Below are 18,122 nucleotides of genomic sequence, written 5' to 3'. Positions count from 1 at the left end.
GAAAGCTTTCTGTCGATAGCTTCAATACTAGTATTTATCGGAAGTATTGCTTTTGGTTGTTGAGCTATTGTTAGAAGACCACATTTTACATTCTTGTTAAAAGCTTCTAATTAATAAGACCAGTCTGTAACTTATTTTAAAGGATCCTTAGTTGATTTCACTATCGATAATATCTATAGTAAATAGCATCGAAATCTATAAATATCGTTTTGAGAGATTGTTGATAGTAACATTTTCTAATACTGATAGTTCTGTAGATAGATAGATAGATTGTTTCGATAGATTTGTTTGCTTTAAAAGTTAAATGGATTAATGAAGATGGATGTAATGGCCTCCAGGCGAAGGATATTTACAGCCTATAACTATTATTGCTTAATATTTATCAAAGATATCTGATATCGCTAGTCAAATATTGAAATGTGGTTCATATGGAAAATAAATATCTTTAAATTGTTTCTGTTTAAGAGCGAGCCATTATGGATCATTTGAAAAGCTTTAAGGGCTGAGAAACAGATGGAGAAGAAAGTGCAACGAGCAAAAGATTCATGGTTTGTTAAGATATAGCATCGATAGGCCTTTATATCTTCATATTTTGCTCTGGGAACATTGAAATAGCTGAGTAAAGAAAACAACTTTGGAACCTCTAGTGAAAATCCATTCTTCCTGAATTACTCCTTTTACTATTGATGCTAACTAAGAACTTAAGAATAACCCCATCGGTCCCATAACTGAAGTTGTTAGAGTACAATATAGTAGAATAGTTAGATAAATCAAGAGGTAAGTACCATTGCGAATGTTGCATTGCTATCTGTGTCGAGCAGATCTGAAGCAGCATCTAAGCTGGCCTGCTCCAAATCGCGTCTTTTCTTTTTAATATTATCCTTATGCATGTCTGCGGCCCGATCCGTATATGTGGCATGGATGGCGTGAGGTAAAAGATGTTTGACAAGAATTTATTTGTTCCACACAAGTTGGATAGTTGGATAGATAGTTCGATTTACAGTAATTTACATTTGGGAGAGTTCATGTTAGATGTTAGATGCATAGCACACATACACACACAGAGTTACACAGAGATTTACAGTTAGAGCAATAGACAGAGAGACAAAGAGTGTGAGAGAGAGACAGAGAGAGAGAGAGAGAGATAGCCATACGCACAGAAATGTTAAACAATATTAAAATGTATTTTCAATAAATTCAAATAAAAGTGCAACAAAACAGTTTTCAAATATGCGTGGAACATATGTTGATTTGCATGGCAAATGAAAACAAAATCAAAATAATAATATTTACCACAAAGAGGCGGTATTTACAGGCATGTTCAGACACAACAGCGTTACGATTCAACGAAAATAAAAGTGAGGTTAAAGGAAAATTCAAATGTTTGTTTTTTGCGATACCAAGTGTGTTATTTATTCAGTTGTGTTGTCCAATTCGTGAATATATTTTATGTTTTTCAAACGCGTTTGTTGTTGTTGTTATGTTATGGTTTTTGGTTTGGTTTGGTTTGGGTTTTTGTGTATTATGGTGCGGATACGCAATGTGAATGAATGTGGGCGCACAATGAAATAAGAGAGTAAAACAAAAAATGGATTAGTAGGAATGAACACTGACACACTGAAAATTATTATTATATTTATTATTTTTTTGTTCTTGATTTTTTTTGTTCTCGTATTATTATATAAGAAATTTACAGCTAAAATCGTTGGGTTTTATCAACAAAATTAGTAAGCTGACCAAAAAGAGTACGTTGCCCAAAAAAGTGTACGCCGCAGTGTAGAGCTGGCCTGTGTGTGCTTGAGTTGGTGTCTGTGGGTGTATCTGTATGTGTGTGTGCGAGTCACGTCTGTGTGTCTGTCTGTCTGGCTGTGTGTCTGTGTGTTTAACAGTCCGTGTTTACAAATGTTTAACAACGAATGCGTTTAATCAAATGTCAAACCGCCAGGCTGGCAGTTATAAATGCTTTGTATGCATTTTTGCTGTTGAATGTTTTTGTTGTTCTTGTTATTGTTTGTATCTGTTATTGTAGGTTGTGTTAGGTACGTCAAATATTTATATATATATATATATACTTTTTTATATACACAATATACGTTTTAAATATATATGGATATATAAAAAGGAACGTTTCGTTTCGTTTTATAAAAAACAACAGTAAAAAAGATAAACACCATCGATTAATACATTTATAAGTTAGTTAAAAAGCATATCAAATCTCAATTACTAGGTTTATTCAAACCTGAACGGGAGGCATAGTTCACGAGCGCGAATTCTAGCAGTGCCCCAAAGACAAACGTCAGACAGACCCCGGTCCAGACGTCAATCGCCTTCGTATACGATACCGGCGGCAGTGAGGCATTAATGCCCGATGTTTGTGTGGCCATTGTGAGTAGTGTTGTGACACCTGAAAGAATTTGTGATATCGAATGAGTGCGGGGTGGCTTGTGAGTAAAACGAATGAGTGTTGTGTGGGAAACTTTCAGTTTGTCTGCAAGAGAAATGTTCAAGTTTTTATCGAATTCGCATAAAAGATTATAGAATGGTTACAAATACAATGCTTTGTTTCTTATGCGACAAGGACTTTAAAGGTTATTGATTTATTTATTTACTGATTTCTGGCTCCAAAAGAAGCTGTTCACTTATATGCTAGGTATTATCACATCTAAATGAAAGGCTGTTTTATTTGTGTCGATTTACCGCTACGATATATTTCTAAATCTAAAATACTTCGATTTAGATTTTTTTTTAGAAAAACCATAATCGGAATGATCCTTTTGAATACTTAAAATATGAATAATACTAAAGTACATTTTAATAAAAAGCTTATTAAAAGCAACAAAAAAAATAAAATAAAATAAAATAAAATAAAGAAAATAAATTTAAAGCACATACATTTTTAATGTTGTTCTTTATGAAGCGACTTATAATATTGAAAATACAAAATTTAGGGGGTACGTAAATTGAAAAAAGAAAATTAAATAAATACAATACTAATTAATGAAACAATTTAACTAATCAATCTATATTAAATAAAAAAACGAATGAACAAAATCTATGAAAACATAAATGCGTGAATTTTTGAATCAATTGATGAAATGATTAAAGGAAGGAATAAATAAAATAATAAATATATAAGAAGAAGAATCAGCCAAAGATATTATTAATGAATAAAAAATTAAATAAATAAATAAATAGGAAGAAAATATAAAAACCACAAGTAAATAATATTTATTTATTCGTTTATTTCTAAGCTTTTCTTCATTTATAAATAAGTGACAAAATTATAAAAAAGTCACAATAATTAATAAATAAATGAAACACATTAAAAAAGAATAATAAATAAACAAACTAATATGTAAATATAATTATAAAGAACATTTTTTGATCGAATAATTTTGAAAAAGTACGAAAACATTTATAAATTATTTACTGTATTAATTAAATTGACTTAATAAAATAAAAACGAATAAATCGTTGTTTATTTTTGTCTACTAAAATTCTTTTTAAAGAAATCAGTAAATGTATTAATAAAAAAATTAATCAGCTCAGGAAGTAAAAGTAAATTTATGAAAATTATAATATCTAGTTAAAAAATTTATCATTGTAAAAATAATAATAAATACATGATAAATAATTTCCAAAATACATTCCAAAATATAGGAAAAAATTTATTAATAAATAAAAATGTATAAATAACAAATGAATTGTAAAAATTAAAAATAAACAAGTGTCTTAATATGTTTATTGGTTAATTAAAAACAAAGTTATTATTGATGGAGATAAATTAAAGCAGTCACTCAACTGGCAAATTGTAGTCAGTTATGAAAACATAAAATACACTTCAGAGTTAGTTAAGGTATTGGTAATAAATAATATGCAGTCTGCATAGTAGCAGAACATATTATTAAGGTGTGTTTTTCATACATTTTTGCAGAAATATACTTTTGTTAATTAATTTGTTATATTACTTACCCAATGAGACACGTGCTGGCACGGCGCCTTGATCGAGCCAGAATGACACCCATGAGACAATGACCAACATACAGCATGGTATATAAATTTGTATTAAGTAATATGAGAATTCTCGCTTGAATAGTAGATCGACTTTGAGGCAACTGTATTCACCTATGAGTATACAAGGTATATAAATTGTGTCAAACTTAAAATGTACGGGAGGATGTTTTTAAAGAGAGGTGTTGCTTTACATTTCATTTCTGATTTTTATACTCTTCTTTTTTGTTTCTTTTACCCGCGCAGGCATACAGATAGAGACACATACGTACGTACATATATACACATGAAAGTCAGAGAGACAGATGGGTTGGGGGGGGGGGGGGGGGGGGGGGAGGGTAGTGGGTAGAGGGGGTGGAGTGTACAGACAAACAAACACACACCAATAGACAAAATGCCAAATACGTATAAAAAGTAAAACTAAAACAAAAACAAATGTATCATAAAAAGTAAAAGTATATTTTTGCAATTAGACAACAATTTTTTGTCGACGGGCGACTGCAGTTGTTGAAATTTTGCCAAAAGAAATAGTGTTTTATTTTTTTGTATGTACATAAATCAAATAATTAGTTTGAAATAAAATGCGAATACTCGAGCATACAGACAAGAGTTTGTATTTACATAAATTGTGAATGTGGGGAAAATAAAACAAATATAACAAGATGGGCGTACACAGAGAGTGAGTGAGAGATAGACAGAGTTAGAGAGAGAGAGACAGAGCCAGTGAAATGAGAACAAAAATGAAAAATTAAATCAGGAAAATAAATGCATCATAGGCAAAAAGTATCAACATCAATTCAATTTCTGACTTTTGCAACAAAAATCTTAACGGAAATGAAGTCAGTCGTCTGTCAGTGGATTTTGTCGGTGGATGTTCTTTCGGTTTTGTGTCTGCTTGTGTCAGTCTGTTGGCTGTCCTTGTTCAATTGTTTTTGTGTGTATGTGTGTATATGTGTGTGCGTTCAACTTCCGTTGTAAGCATTCCGTCCCCCTACCCGCCCACAGTCCTCATAATAGGTACATTGGCCTACGCCCATTTTGTGCTTCATTTCCGTTAATTTGTTGACATAGCGTTCTATACTCTTCAAGACAAAGTTGTTTATTATTTTACATTCTCATATTTTGTCTCTTGCTTTTGTTGTTGTTGTTGTTGTTGTTTTCTGTGCTTGTTCGCATTCTTGTTTATGGTTATTGTTGTTGTTCATGTTGTTGGTGTGTTATATTTTTCCCAGATTTTGTTTTTTCTCTTTTGAGTGCGTGTGTTCATTAAAATTGTTGAGCTCTGTTTGTTTTTGTTGAGCGAACGTGTGATTTATATATGCGTGTTGCTTCTGGCCGACGCTTCATTCCAATTTATCTCATCAATGCATCTGGCATATAACGCGTTTCTGTGGCTCTCCCTATTTGCAATGCGCCATCAATCAAACGTAGTTGGTTGTCTGGCTGGCTGGCTGGTTGGCTGGCAGGCTCGTTGGCTGGTTCTGCAGTTTACTTTGATATTTATTTATTTATTTTTGTTTTGTTTTGTTGGCTTTTTGTGCAGCTCTTTGCATATTAATTATGTTTGCCTTAATCATACATTTTTGTTTTGTTTGTTCGTATTTTCGCTTATCTGGCATTTTTCCTTATACGCTCATAGAAGACATATAAAATTAATAAACTTTATGAGAGCAACTAAGTTAAAGGCATACTAATTGCAAAGAAACTACGCAACAATCTAAATGAAATTTGTATTTATAGATAGATATACGTATATGCTTATATAGAGCTGTGGGAAATGGAGTTTGAATACTTGAACGCATGCAAAAAGTGCGCCCACAAGTAGGCAACACTTTTCTTTGCATTACAAGAAATCGCTGCCATAGCAAGCCATAGATGAAGGGGTTTACATATGCGTATGCGTATGCGTATGCGTATGGGTGTGTGCAGCCAATTGTTACATGATGTCAAAAGTTTAGCCAATATGCAGGATATATAGGTATGTATAGATGGCTTGAGCTGCTACGATGGCGCTTATATGAATGATCTATAAACTATAGGCAACTAAGACGCAGAAACACACACACACACACAGTATAAGTTCGTCAAGAGGCGCAAAAGGATAGATGGGTGTGTATGTGTGTGTGTATGGGGGGGGGGGGGGGGGGGGGGGGGGTTGTGTGTGGTGTACACCAAAGCCGTCAGAGATGTCTTCATCAGTCAGGAACAGATGCTTTGTGCAAGTTTAAGCATTACGGCGCAAACAATTTCCTCGATTAATTTACTTTCCTTTACAGCCACTGTCTGCAGTTATTTTTCCCCCCATTTTTTTGTGTCTTCTTCCTTTGTGCCGCTTGTTTGCACCATTTTCCGTTTCATATTGCCGCCGTATAAGATAGTTGGCAACTCGTTCGCAGCATACTCAAGGTAAACATTTGCTTAAAGCGCGCCGATTTCAAAGTGCTCATAAAAACTGCGAAGGCATGGGTGTGGGAGGCAGGAAAAGCGACGACGAGGACGACGACGTTGTGATGGCGATGGCGTTGGCGACGGCTGTGCGAAAGTGCAAAAAGCTCGCATGTGTGTATGGGTGTGTGTGTGTGTGTGTGTGTGTGTGTGTGTATGACATGATTGTCGGTGTGTGAGTGTGTGTGAATTACATCGTAAAAAGTTGGTTTTTATGTGATTTCGGTATTGATAACGGGTCGACGATATGCTCATTGAAATGGCGCATGTGTAAACGGCATCATTACATCTGTGTGTGTTTGTGGGTGTATGTGATTGTTTGCTTATGTGTGTGTGTGTGCTATGAAGTGCTTATGTGCCGTTCATAATATTTGAAAGCTGGTTACCAACAGATATCTACGGTTTACTATGAAAATTCTATACCTATATGCATGTAAATTTTGTTCCAACTGAATTCTGTTGTCAAATTTTTCGTTTTCGTTTTCATTTTTTTCTTTTTGTTTTTTCTTTCATGCAGCTGATCGAATTGTCACTGATTGGAAAATTTATCGGAAATTTGTCTGTTGATGTTTCGAGAAATCAATTGAAAAAGAGGAAACAAAAGTATTGTAAGAATTGATTCTAAGTAGAAAACAAGCTTTAAGAACAATAAAACGGAACTAAATGTGGCCAGAGAAAGGCAAAGAGTTAGAATACAAATTGAATATAGAATATACAAAAGGGAAACGGTATTAAATACACTGCAACACATGCACGTACCCGTGTTGGTTTTACTGTTACAGTAATCAGTCAAAAACTTCTCCAGTGTAAAGCGAGGTAGGTGTAAGTTCTTAACCACTTGCACCGGATCACCTTCCTTCCATAGGAAGACCAAATCATTGGTGGTCCAGCCATCTGTAATAAATAATGCCATCATTTATGATATGCCTAATAGTATATGTATATAGGATGTGGTTTAGCTTACAGCTCGCCATGCGTAGTGAACAGATTTGTCTATCCAGCGGATATAGTTTGAGATTCATTGGGCAGGCCAATGTCAATGAGATACGTATGCTGTAGAGCACCGAACCGTTGGGAAAGATGCGTATATAAACATTTGGCATAATGATGTTGTGAAAATGACCCTCCTTCTCGTTGGAGAAGAACAAATCCGGCATCCAGACACGATTTGCCTCCGTCAGTGTGAGATATTTCAGACGTCCTATGAACGAGAATACAAACGCGTAAGAATTGTTGGAAAGTTCTGTCTTTTAAAACAAATTCATTTTTAATGCCTACAAAGTTGTACAGTAAAGTTTTTAAATGTCAGATATCTACGTGTCAGATACCAATGAGTCAGATATATAAACGTCGAATGTTTAAACGACAGAATATAGTAAGTCAGAGGACTGCAAGCTAATTACACATTAGATTACTACATGTCAGAAAACTGCACGTGAGGTGCCTACAAGTCAGATTACTACACATCAGATGACTACACGTCAGATATCTACACGTTAAATGCCTATACTTCAGATGTCAACACGACAAAAATGTACACATCAGATCTCTACATGTCAGATATAAACGCCTCAGATATCAACACAACATAAAACTACACATTAGATGTATAACCGTCAGATACCAATGCCTCAGATATAAGTATAAACGGATGTTTAAACGACAGAAGTCTATAGGTCAGAGGACTACACATCAGATTACCAAACGTCAGAAAACTACATGTGAGCTGACTACAACTCAGATGTCTCAACGTCAGATTTATACACGTCAGATATATACACGTCAGATATCTACACGTTAAATGCCTATACTTCACGACAAAAATGTACACGTCACATCTACATGTCGGAAATAAACGCCTCAGATGTCAACACAACATAAACCTACACATTAGATGTCTAAACGTCAGATCTCAATGCGTCAGATGTTTACACAAATTCCTTTAATCTACAGCTCTGAAAAGTCAGTTTTTTGAATCCAAAATTAGGGAAGAATGAAATACTGACTGGCACAGAAATGAAGTTATTTATTAAGATTATTTTAAAGGTGCTAGAGAAATTTAAGATTAAAACACTCACCCTGTATATCATCGAACTTGAGACGCTCATCCGTCCACTGTTCGCGGAAGGTCAGCTGCACGCTGTACTCCTGCGGATCGACATCGAAGGTGACGATAGTGTTGATGGAATAAACACAAAATCGGATTAGTACGCGTTTTGGACCATTATTGTCGTTTAAGGGAAAATTTCAATTGAATTCAATTCCGAACTACAATGCAAATTTCGCTTCAGCCGATCAAAACGAGCTTTGTTTGTATTTAGAATTTTTGAATTGAATTTTCATTTTTGGAATGTGTGTAAGGGGCGCTTGATATTCAATTTTGTTGTATGCTTGCAATTTAGAGAGGAGGGTCTTTAGCTTTACTTTTAAACGGATGTTTAACAAAATTGTTCGATTGATTGTTTTTTTTTTTTTTTTTTTTTTTTAGCATGAAATAGCGAGCAAGGCATATTGTAAGGCGATCGGTTTTTCGAATATAAATTGATATATTTTTTCATGTAATTGAATTTAAATATATAGTATATAGTTGGAGCTGTTTGATATATTATTTCTCGTATTGTTTGAAGCGTTTGCTTATGGGCATGTTTCTGCTATTTGGCAATAAAAAAAATTCGCTGATTTTGAATCTTGTGGTAGGTACTAGTAGTAGGTCAGGGCTAGCAAACATGTCTTAAGATGCAAGAAACACAAGGCATGCAAGCAAGCAGCTGCAAACAATATTATTATCATAATCATCATCATCATCATCATGTTCTTCAGCAGCAGCAGCATAAGCATGCGTTGCCATGTCGAATCATCCAAAATGTGTTGCATACAAAACACAAAACAAGCAATAAGCGCATAGAACGTGCAACACCAACGAGCAACAAAGACAAAATGCTTAAAACTATGCCACAGCAAAAAAAGGAAGGAGAAGAAGAAAAAGAAATGCAGAATGCAAATGTACAAAAAGCGAGCAAAAGGCAGGCAAGCAATATCAGGCAATACTTAGACAGACTGAGCCAGAAGACAAAAAGGCTGACAGACAGCAAGCAGCAGGCAGCAGGCTTGTGACAAAAATTCCAGAGCACATTCCTCAATGAGCTTAACAATTGGCTTAGTTTGTGAAACAGGCATTCTACATTATTCATAACGCGTCGAGAGAGCACATTCATCATAATTATATGCACACTTATATAACTTAAGACATATCTTAAAATACATAAATACATACATAGGTAGGCATGCAAATTTCAAGCATTAATCAGACAGAGAAACAAATGCTACATAGTAGTATTTATTGATTGGTTTTAATAGTCTGCGAGTCAGCTACGAAATGTTATAATATTATGTGAAAAGCACTTAACTTCTCGATATAATTACTGGCTATATTTTTTATGAAAGTAACAAGCTCTGAGAGTTTTTTAAGCATATTTTGTAAATTTGTTAGAACGTTCTCAGGTTGAATTTGTTTTGCCAACAAAATATGCAAATTAAATCAAATTGTTGAATAAAAAGCAGTTTTTTAATATTATTTAAAAAGGAGTTTGTTACGTTTCCCAGCATTAACATATTAATATTAAACTAATTGTCAATTTGTTTCAATTTTTTTACAAAGAGCTTTATTGTTATAACCACAAATTGTGTGTAGAAACAGGAATATTTCCATTATATTTATTTCTTTTGAATTCCTTTTCAATCAGCATTTAAACCAAGAAATATTTGTAAATATATTATATATTCTGTTTTTCAATTTGAAAATTGAGAACATCTTCTTTTAAACCCAATAGACACTTCACTAATTTTTGGAAGATGAGACAGAAATTGGTTGCACAGAGTTAAATTTATACACAGTTATAACTATAGAGAAAGATATAGCTATAGTTATAGAGAGTTGTAGTTATAGAGAATTGTAGTCAAAGAGAGTTATAGTCATAGAGAGATATAGTTATAGGGAGTTATAGTTGTAGGGAGTTATAGAGAGCGGTATAGTTTTAGAGAGTTATAGTTGTAGGGAGAGGTATAGTTATAAAGAGTTATAATTTAAGTTTAGTTTAATATATCTATTAAATTTTTTTTTGACAATAAAAGTAAGTGTCAAGTGACTATAAAATTCCCACTATAGCAATAAATACATACTTTTTAAAATTTTCTTATGCTTCAAACAGAAAAAAAGAAGACAAAAGAATTTCAAGAGATCCTGTTTTTCTGATTGTTCCTACCTAAAAGACATTTTTTTAAAGCCTGTCAGTAACTTTCAAGCACAAAATTGCACAAGAACTACCAAAATGTCGCCTGCTTCAAAGATTTCAATTCGCTTCAAACTAAATAGTATTTTTAAAAGATCCATTATCAAAGTTTTGCTTTAATAATATAGAATATAGTAAGTTACAGTCCCTGCTTTATAAAACCCTTAAAACCACATTATAAAATGGCAGCTCCAATGAAAATGAAAAAATATATTGTTTTATAAGGCTGCCCAGCTTTCTATAAACAATCACAGTATTTGTCACCTAGAAAATTTGTCAAATATTCAATTAAAATTGCTTTGATTGTCATTCGTAGTCCATCATATAAATTTGTAATATTCATATACATGCTGCAATATAAACATAGATATGCATATATATCTATTATGTAAAAGAGATAAGAGAGCATGCCAAAAAGTTGAAAAACGAATTCAACTGAAAATGGGGGGCGGAACTTTGTTAAATCATTCTAAAATAAAATCAAAATATCAAATCAATAAATAACAAGAAAAAACTATTTCAAAATTGATGAAAAACGATGGTAAAAGAAATTGTTGAAATCAGCCTAGTGATGTATATGTTCTAAAAAATATGCTCTAAAGCAATGCAATATTGTTGTAGTTGTTGTTGATTTTGTGTTGCATTTTGCATGAATTTGAATATTCGATACGATTTATGTCTATTTTGTTAGCCTATGGTTTGAGAGTCAGAGATACTATATACTTGTAGTATGTATGTTCGATGTACGATATAGTGATGGACACTAAGGCCAACGGCATAAAACAATCTCGCGATATGATAACAGGCCATCCAGCTGGCACCAATTAATCAACAAATAAAACAAATTAAGAGATAAATTTAATACAAATAATAAATGCACTATAAAAATATGTATGCACGAGTATATAACTATAAATATATGGATGGATTTTTTTCTGCCCAGCCGTTGCTTGTCAGAGCTGTCAGTTTTTGTATAAGTTTTGTGTAAATGACGCCGGGACTTTGCTTTTGTATATGAACGGAAATGAACTGACCAAATGGACAAATGGCATGAATATAATAGCAATAGCTTTTTTCTCTTTTTTTTTTGTTATAATTGTATTGTGCATTGGTTTTCAGTTCTACTTTTGTACTTACAGTTACGCGTAAATTGTATTGACCTGTCTGTTCGATATTTACTTATCAGTATATTTTTTGCTTTCACTTTTGCAACTCTGATGTGCATTTTTAGCATGTGTGGTAAGCATTTTTTCCTCTTTCATTTATAATATAAATGTATATACTATATATTATATATTGTATATTTGTAGATAGACATTTGTTATTGTTGTTGTTGCTGTTCGCATTTCGTAAGTGAAACTCAAAAGTACAGCACAGAAGCTTCGGGTGTAGGACATTTATAATAAATTAGAATCATTAAAGTTTGTGATGCTGATTAATGATATTAAAAGTATGCGATGAAGTCGAACACAGAAGTGATTTTGATTGGCAAGTGAACACATGTGGCGCCTTTGTTTACTGTAATTGTTGTCGGTGGTTCTGGTGGTAGTGGTGTTGGCTGTGGAAGCTGTGGAGTTGGTGGTTGTGGTGGTGGTGGTGCTGCTGGTGTTGCTCTTAACATTTAAATTAGGCTTAGGGCTTAGGCGTTAATACTTAGTCATTACTCTAATTGGAATCTCAAATAGTTTGCAAAAACTGGACACTTACTTTTAAGTGGACTTAAAAGTTGTTAGCCCCCCTTTAAAACTAGCTTAAAACATTGTTGCTAATTAATTAGTAAACTTAATAGTTAATAGCAGAGAGCGCGTTAGAGCTGATTTTTAGTTGAGAGTGTGTGTTTTCTTTTTGAGAATCCATTGTATTTTTTTTTTGAATTTAGTTAAAGAAAGTAAGATAAAATCAGTGGAAAGAAAGCACTAGAAATTCATAATGTAAATTTGTACAGTTTAGAAGTTAAGGGAAACCAAAGAGTGGAGAGTTTAGAATAGAAACAAAAGTTTAGTTCACATTTGCATATAGCATAGAATATATAGATTGTATAATACAGTTACATATACATATGTTTGTATGCATATATTGAAAGCATAAATATACGAGTATTGTACACTTAAATAATATGTAGTAGGAAAATGATATCCACAGAGTCACAGAGTGGTGGGGAATCGGACGAAATACTGTTACCGATTCGATGAGACCGAATATATGTATATAGTATATTGAAATTATTCAAATTGCTTTGTACAGAAACGAAAACATGTATCATCACATACATCAAAAGTTAAGTAATGTTATTGTTAATTTGTTCAATCATATACATATATGCATAGATATTTATTAGTTGTTTTATATAGACAATGTTTTTCTTTTGGCTTTTCACACACACACACACGCACACAGACGCACGCACAAAATCAAATTAGATCAGCGATTATATTTGATTAGAAATAGACACACAGACGATTCGAGCAAAGTGCATAAGCGCTGGGGTCTCTGATAAGAGTAGTGGTGTTGGTTTCTTGTTTAGCCCTATAGGGTATTGCAAATTGTAAATTGCAAATTGCTTGCCACACTCACCATTTTGTAATCGTCGATTTTCGATATGGAGCGTAGGAACATGTTGACATACACATACGTGGGCAAATTCTCTAAAATATTCATATCAAATCGGAGCGCATTTGCTTGAGTGAATTTGTTTGTTATTCTTATAATTTCCGGCAATTGTTTCACAAATATATGTATACACAATATATATATATAAATATATATTATCTTATTATACTTAAACTAGCATTATGTCTAGCTTACTTATCTGTTAAGTTTAGACGCCTGCAATTTAGTTTTATACTCATATTTTGATGAATTTTTGTGTGCACGAAATGTATGTTCAAAATGAAAGATTAATTTTAAAACTTAAACCAACAACGAATTAATAAATTATAGTTTAATCACAAAAAATGTCTGCATGGATCTCATTCGAAAAAATGAAGTTTTCTTTTTTGTGTTTTATGAATTAGAATTTGTTTATCAATTGCGCTCTACTTTTTGCTTCGGTTTTTTTTTTGGTTTTTGTTTGTTTAAATTTGTCATTTAGGTATTGTTTTGCGTAATTTTGATTTTGATTTTGAGTTTCAATTTTTAATCTGTTTTGCAAAATGCATGCCACACATTTTCATTACAGTTGGTTCATTATAGTGTTTGTCTTTATTGTAGAAAGTCAGATACGAAAAATTTCCTGTTACAACATTGTATTTAATATGTATATAAAACGCATGTTTGTTTATTTGTTTGTAAATTGTTTGGGGCGTTATGAACATAAAAAGAAAATATATTACTTTCAGTATTAAATTAAACGAAAAGGTATTGTGATTTATTTTACAGGGGGGTGTTGCTGGACCAAAAACAATTAATGAGTGGTGGGGGGTTGGGGGGTTTTTTAACACACTTAGTACAAAGCACACAAAAATGAACACGTCACATTTTATTTTGTTGTCGTACATAATTATGTTGCTATATATGTATTAGTTGAGCATAAATTAATTCAATAAACGAATGGTTAATAGTAATGGAAAATGTGAAAAAATATAGAAATACATTAAGAGCTGTTGTTAACGTTTGGGGTTTGCTTTTTAATTAATTTGTAATGACAGGGACATGGCTCGAGGCCTTGTCATTTCAATTAAACATTAAAGAGTTATTAGATTAATGTATGGTTAAGAGTAATTGGAATTGTTTGAAATTATTTGAGAGACAGAGAATCGTTGCAAATTATTATGAGTAGAGTAGAGTAATAAACTAGGCTAGATTAGTAATATGTTCCAAATAAAGATATAGAGAGCGTAAGAGAGACAGTTAGAGTTAGAGAAGGTGTAGCTTAGAAAAGAGAGATCCAAAGACATTTTTTAAGAACTTATTTCCTTTTAGTTTTTGTTTTTAGAAAACCATCGCATCAATTCGAAATATATTTTATTTTACATTTTTGTATGCAAAGAACGTAAGAAGTTAAGAAACAACTAAATAGAATACCAAAAAGAATACAAAAATAAGACAACTAATGGAAGTTAACAAATATACCAATGCTTTTGGGAACTTAAAGATGAATTACACAACCAATATGCAAATACTAATTCAAATGCTAAAGTATTATTAATTTAGAGTCATGTTTTCTTGTATGGGTGTAACGCTTGCAAACTATTGTATCTTAAAATCGATTTATATTCTCACTTATCGCTTTGGCAAATAATTGTATTTTAGTTATCATTTCATCTTTAGAAGTTGGAAACGATTGCATGACTGTCTTTCCATTTCACGATTTGCAAGAAATATTACCTATTTTTATTCGAATTTTTTTAAATAACCTATTTTGGTGGAGTTTTTGTAATTGACCATTTCCAAATCAATTATTAAAGATGACTTTTCATGACAACTTATTTCTGATGATTCATTGCTGCATTTTCTAGTCGATTTATTTTAGATGACACTTTATAATTCGCTTCTTTTTAATTAATTTACTCGTATGTTAACTGATTCATTGTAGTTGATTAAACAATTTAGTCACTCTTTATTAATAGTCTTTTTTCTTCGATTATTTTCATTCAAACTACATTTTATTAATTTTTTTCCGTAAAAATTCTCTTTTTTCAGTCAGCTGCTTAGTCGACTCTTTTCGGACAAATCTTTCCAGTTGACTTTTTCCAGTCAGTCTTCTCAGTATATTTTTTCCAGGTTTGTTCCATAGGTAAAACAAACGAATAGGAGGAATAGATCATTTCTTAATAGGAAGGGTATTATTATTTCTAGCTATTGACAATCCATAAGCGAAAAATCGGAAACTGCAAATCGCGATAAGTGAGAGCAAGTAATCAATTTTAATTCTGCTTTTATGTTGCCAACAATACGAATGGTTTGCAAATGCGTTAAAATGTTTTTGATGTTAAATAAAATTGTGTAACTAATTTGTATGTTTATTTTTGGGTTGCTTGTCTCCACTAATTATTTGAAATGAAAGCAAATTATTTGATTACATTGAAAACGAAAAATATCACATCGATAGTCAAACAATTAATCATATTATGTATTAAGTAATTACCAATATTAGATATTCATATATGTATATATATAGTATATGTTATGTATGTATATAGCATAAATATAAGTTATTCATATGTCATAGGTAAAAAGTTGTTATCTGTGTTGGCGCGGCTGGTTGTGAGAAGGCCTGACAATATATGACTAGAAGTAGGTACGACTAACAGCAGATAAACGGGCTATATTCGGGGTATATAGTATATAGAAACCTGACCAAAAGTGAGACGATGTCCGAAAAACGAAGACGTATGCACACACATGGATAGTTAAGCAAACACACACACATAGTTGTGGTCTAGATACAAAGACAAGGCTAAGAGTGTCTGTCTGTCTGCCTGTTATTTTTGTTGTTGTTGTTGTTGTTGGATTTTCAGTTTCAATTTAATAGATTTTTTTCACGCACTTACCATGGTTACATCATCGATTTTCGATATACTTCTAACGAATATGTTGACGCGCACAACAGCGGGACCATCTGGAGGATGATACATATATAGATAGACCGTTTTGTATAATGTTCATGGTAATAAACAAATTTAACAACTGGCTTCCACTTTTTTTTACTAGTTTTTTTCTTTACATATTTGTTTTTTTTCTTTGCTGTTGGGTCTCTGGAAAGTTGGCCTGTTTTTTATTATCATTTGATTTCTGCTGCTGCATTTGCATTAAAACTTAACAGATAAAATATTGTAAGTGTTTGCGGACATTTTGTTTTATGTTGGCTGCAATAAAGTTGTATTTTATAGCTATACACTATATACAGATTTATATATGTATATTTGTATATAGTATATATTTACGTACGACAAGTTGGGCGTCGGCGCGCTGACAAACTTACTTAAAACTAAAGCTAAGCTAAGCTAAGCTAAGCTAAGTAAGAGTTGTTCTGGCTTTTATTACTATTATGTTTATGTTTATTTTAGGCTAAAAGTTAAGCTAAAATAGATGCGTTGTTGTTGTACTTAATGTCGTTATTGTTGTTATTGTTGTTGTTGTTTATTTGATTGTTACTACAAGATTAAAATGCTGTTTGGTATGAGAACTAGAAGTTGCTTCTGAGGGTTGGTTGGGTGTTTGGTTTTATTATCTCATCATTGTTTTTTTCTTGCTCGATTATGGACAAATGCATAAACAACAAATGGGTCGGCATGTTCAACTAAAAGGTTGTAGAAAATTATGCAAAATTATTAAGGAAACTTGTACGCCTCAAAACATTATGGGAGTTTGTGGTAATTGATAGTATGCTTTAATAATTAATATAGCTATAGGTTATTTAACAAACACTGGACACTAGATTCGATTCTCATATTTATATACTTTTGACTTTCTCTTTGCTGCTACTGTTGTGCTGATTAATGGTAGATGTGTTTGTGGGATGGGTGTTTGTGTGTGTATGTGTAGGTGGTTGGGAAAGAGTGTGTGTATGGAGCTCTATTTAAAATATTAAAAAAAGAAAAACACAAGCAAAAAAAAAAGAAAGAAAAGCAAAAATATAAAATGAGCTAAATGGGCTCAAAACACATTAATTATTATTATAATTATTATAATAAAGGGAAAAATGGCAAAAGGTGAACTTTTAAATTCATTGTAAAGGGCAGGGCGAATGAAAATTGTTTGTCAGTCAGCGAGGGCAGGGATCTTGCTCGAGTTTGAATTGAATTGTGTTTGTTGATGAGCTTCGATTGGAAATAAAATGTTGAAAATGTTGAAAATGTGAACTGCTAGCTCTATTCATATATATATAAAACGATCGCTGCTCTATAACTTTGCAACTGGCAACTTTGTAACTTGTAGTATAGTAGCATGAGTTGTAGTTAAAGTTAATATAACCATGGCCAAGAAAGGAAATGCAACAAACGCTTGCATAAAACTTCAACTGAAATATAATATACCAGAATACACAATACAAACTTCAGAACTTCAAACTTCTGCTGCTAGCTTGTCTTCAACACAAAAAACAAAAAAAAAGAAAACAAAACAGAAAACAATTGAAAAAAAAAAAATGGAAAAGAACTAAAATTTTCAATAGCCAGAGGAGAGCAAGTGGGGGAAAACCAACTTGAACGCAAAACAAACAAAGTGTAAACTGTGTTTAAACTTATATATAGTAGTAGTAGTATATATATGTATATATAAATGTTTGTATGTATGTATATATGTATGTATGTATGTGTGTGTGTGTGTGGCACTAGTAGTTAAGTGGCAGAGCAGAGTATATAATTGTAGGTAACAAACTGCACGCTACTGAGAAACTTTTGCTTATATTTCGTTTAAAAAAATATAGTATATGCA

The 18,122-nt window shown here is 32.3% G+C and overlaps 1 protein-coding gene across 13 annotated transcripts in view; it reads right to left on the bottom strand.

Moving 5' to 3' along the window:
• The window catches only part of LOC115624334 (glutamate-gated chloride channel), a 54,066-nt gene that overhangs the window by 4,314 nt on the left and 31,630 nt on the right, over positions 1–18,122 (bottom strand). For 3 of the 13 annotated variants that reach the window (XM_030518970.1, XM_030518974.1, XM_030518972.1), the window contains exons 4-10: positions 13,320–13,390; positions 8,535–8,604; positions 7,421–7,657; positions 7,216–7,350; positions 3,973–4,125; positions 2,225–2,404; positions 786–892 (exon numbers count right to left, since the gene is read on the bottom strand). In XM_030518970.1, coding sequence (XP_030374830.1) covers positions 786–892; positions 2,225–2,404; positions 3,973–4,125; positions 7,216–7,350; positions 7,421–7,657; positions 8,535–8,604; positions 13,320–13,390 — 953 coding nt within the window. Of the gene's footprint in view, positions 1–406; positions 893–2,224; positions 2,405–3,972; positions 4,126–7,215; positions 7,351–7,420; positions 7,658–8,534; positions 8,605–13,319; positions 13,391–16,237; positions 16,306–18,122 lie in introns of those variants that run through there. The other 10 variants (XM_030518975.1, XM_030518978.1, XM_030518981.1 and 7 more) reach the window with 5 other exon arrangements.

The sequence above is a fragment of the Scaptodrosophila lebanonensis genome, unplaced genomic scaffold (assembly GCF_003285725.1).
Source record: "Scaptodrosophila lebanonensis strain 11010-0011.00,11010-0021.00 unplaced genomic scaffold, SlebRS2 tig00000053-arrow-pilon, whole genome shotgun sequence".
NCBI classification, from domain to species: Eukaryota; Metazoa; Arthropoda; class Insecta; order Diptera; family Drosophilidae; genus Scaptodrosophila; species Scaptodrosophila lebanonensis.
Note: the sequence above shows the minus strand (reverse complement) of the source record. Positions and strands in the feature narration are given on the sequence as shown.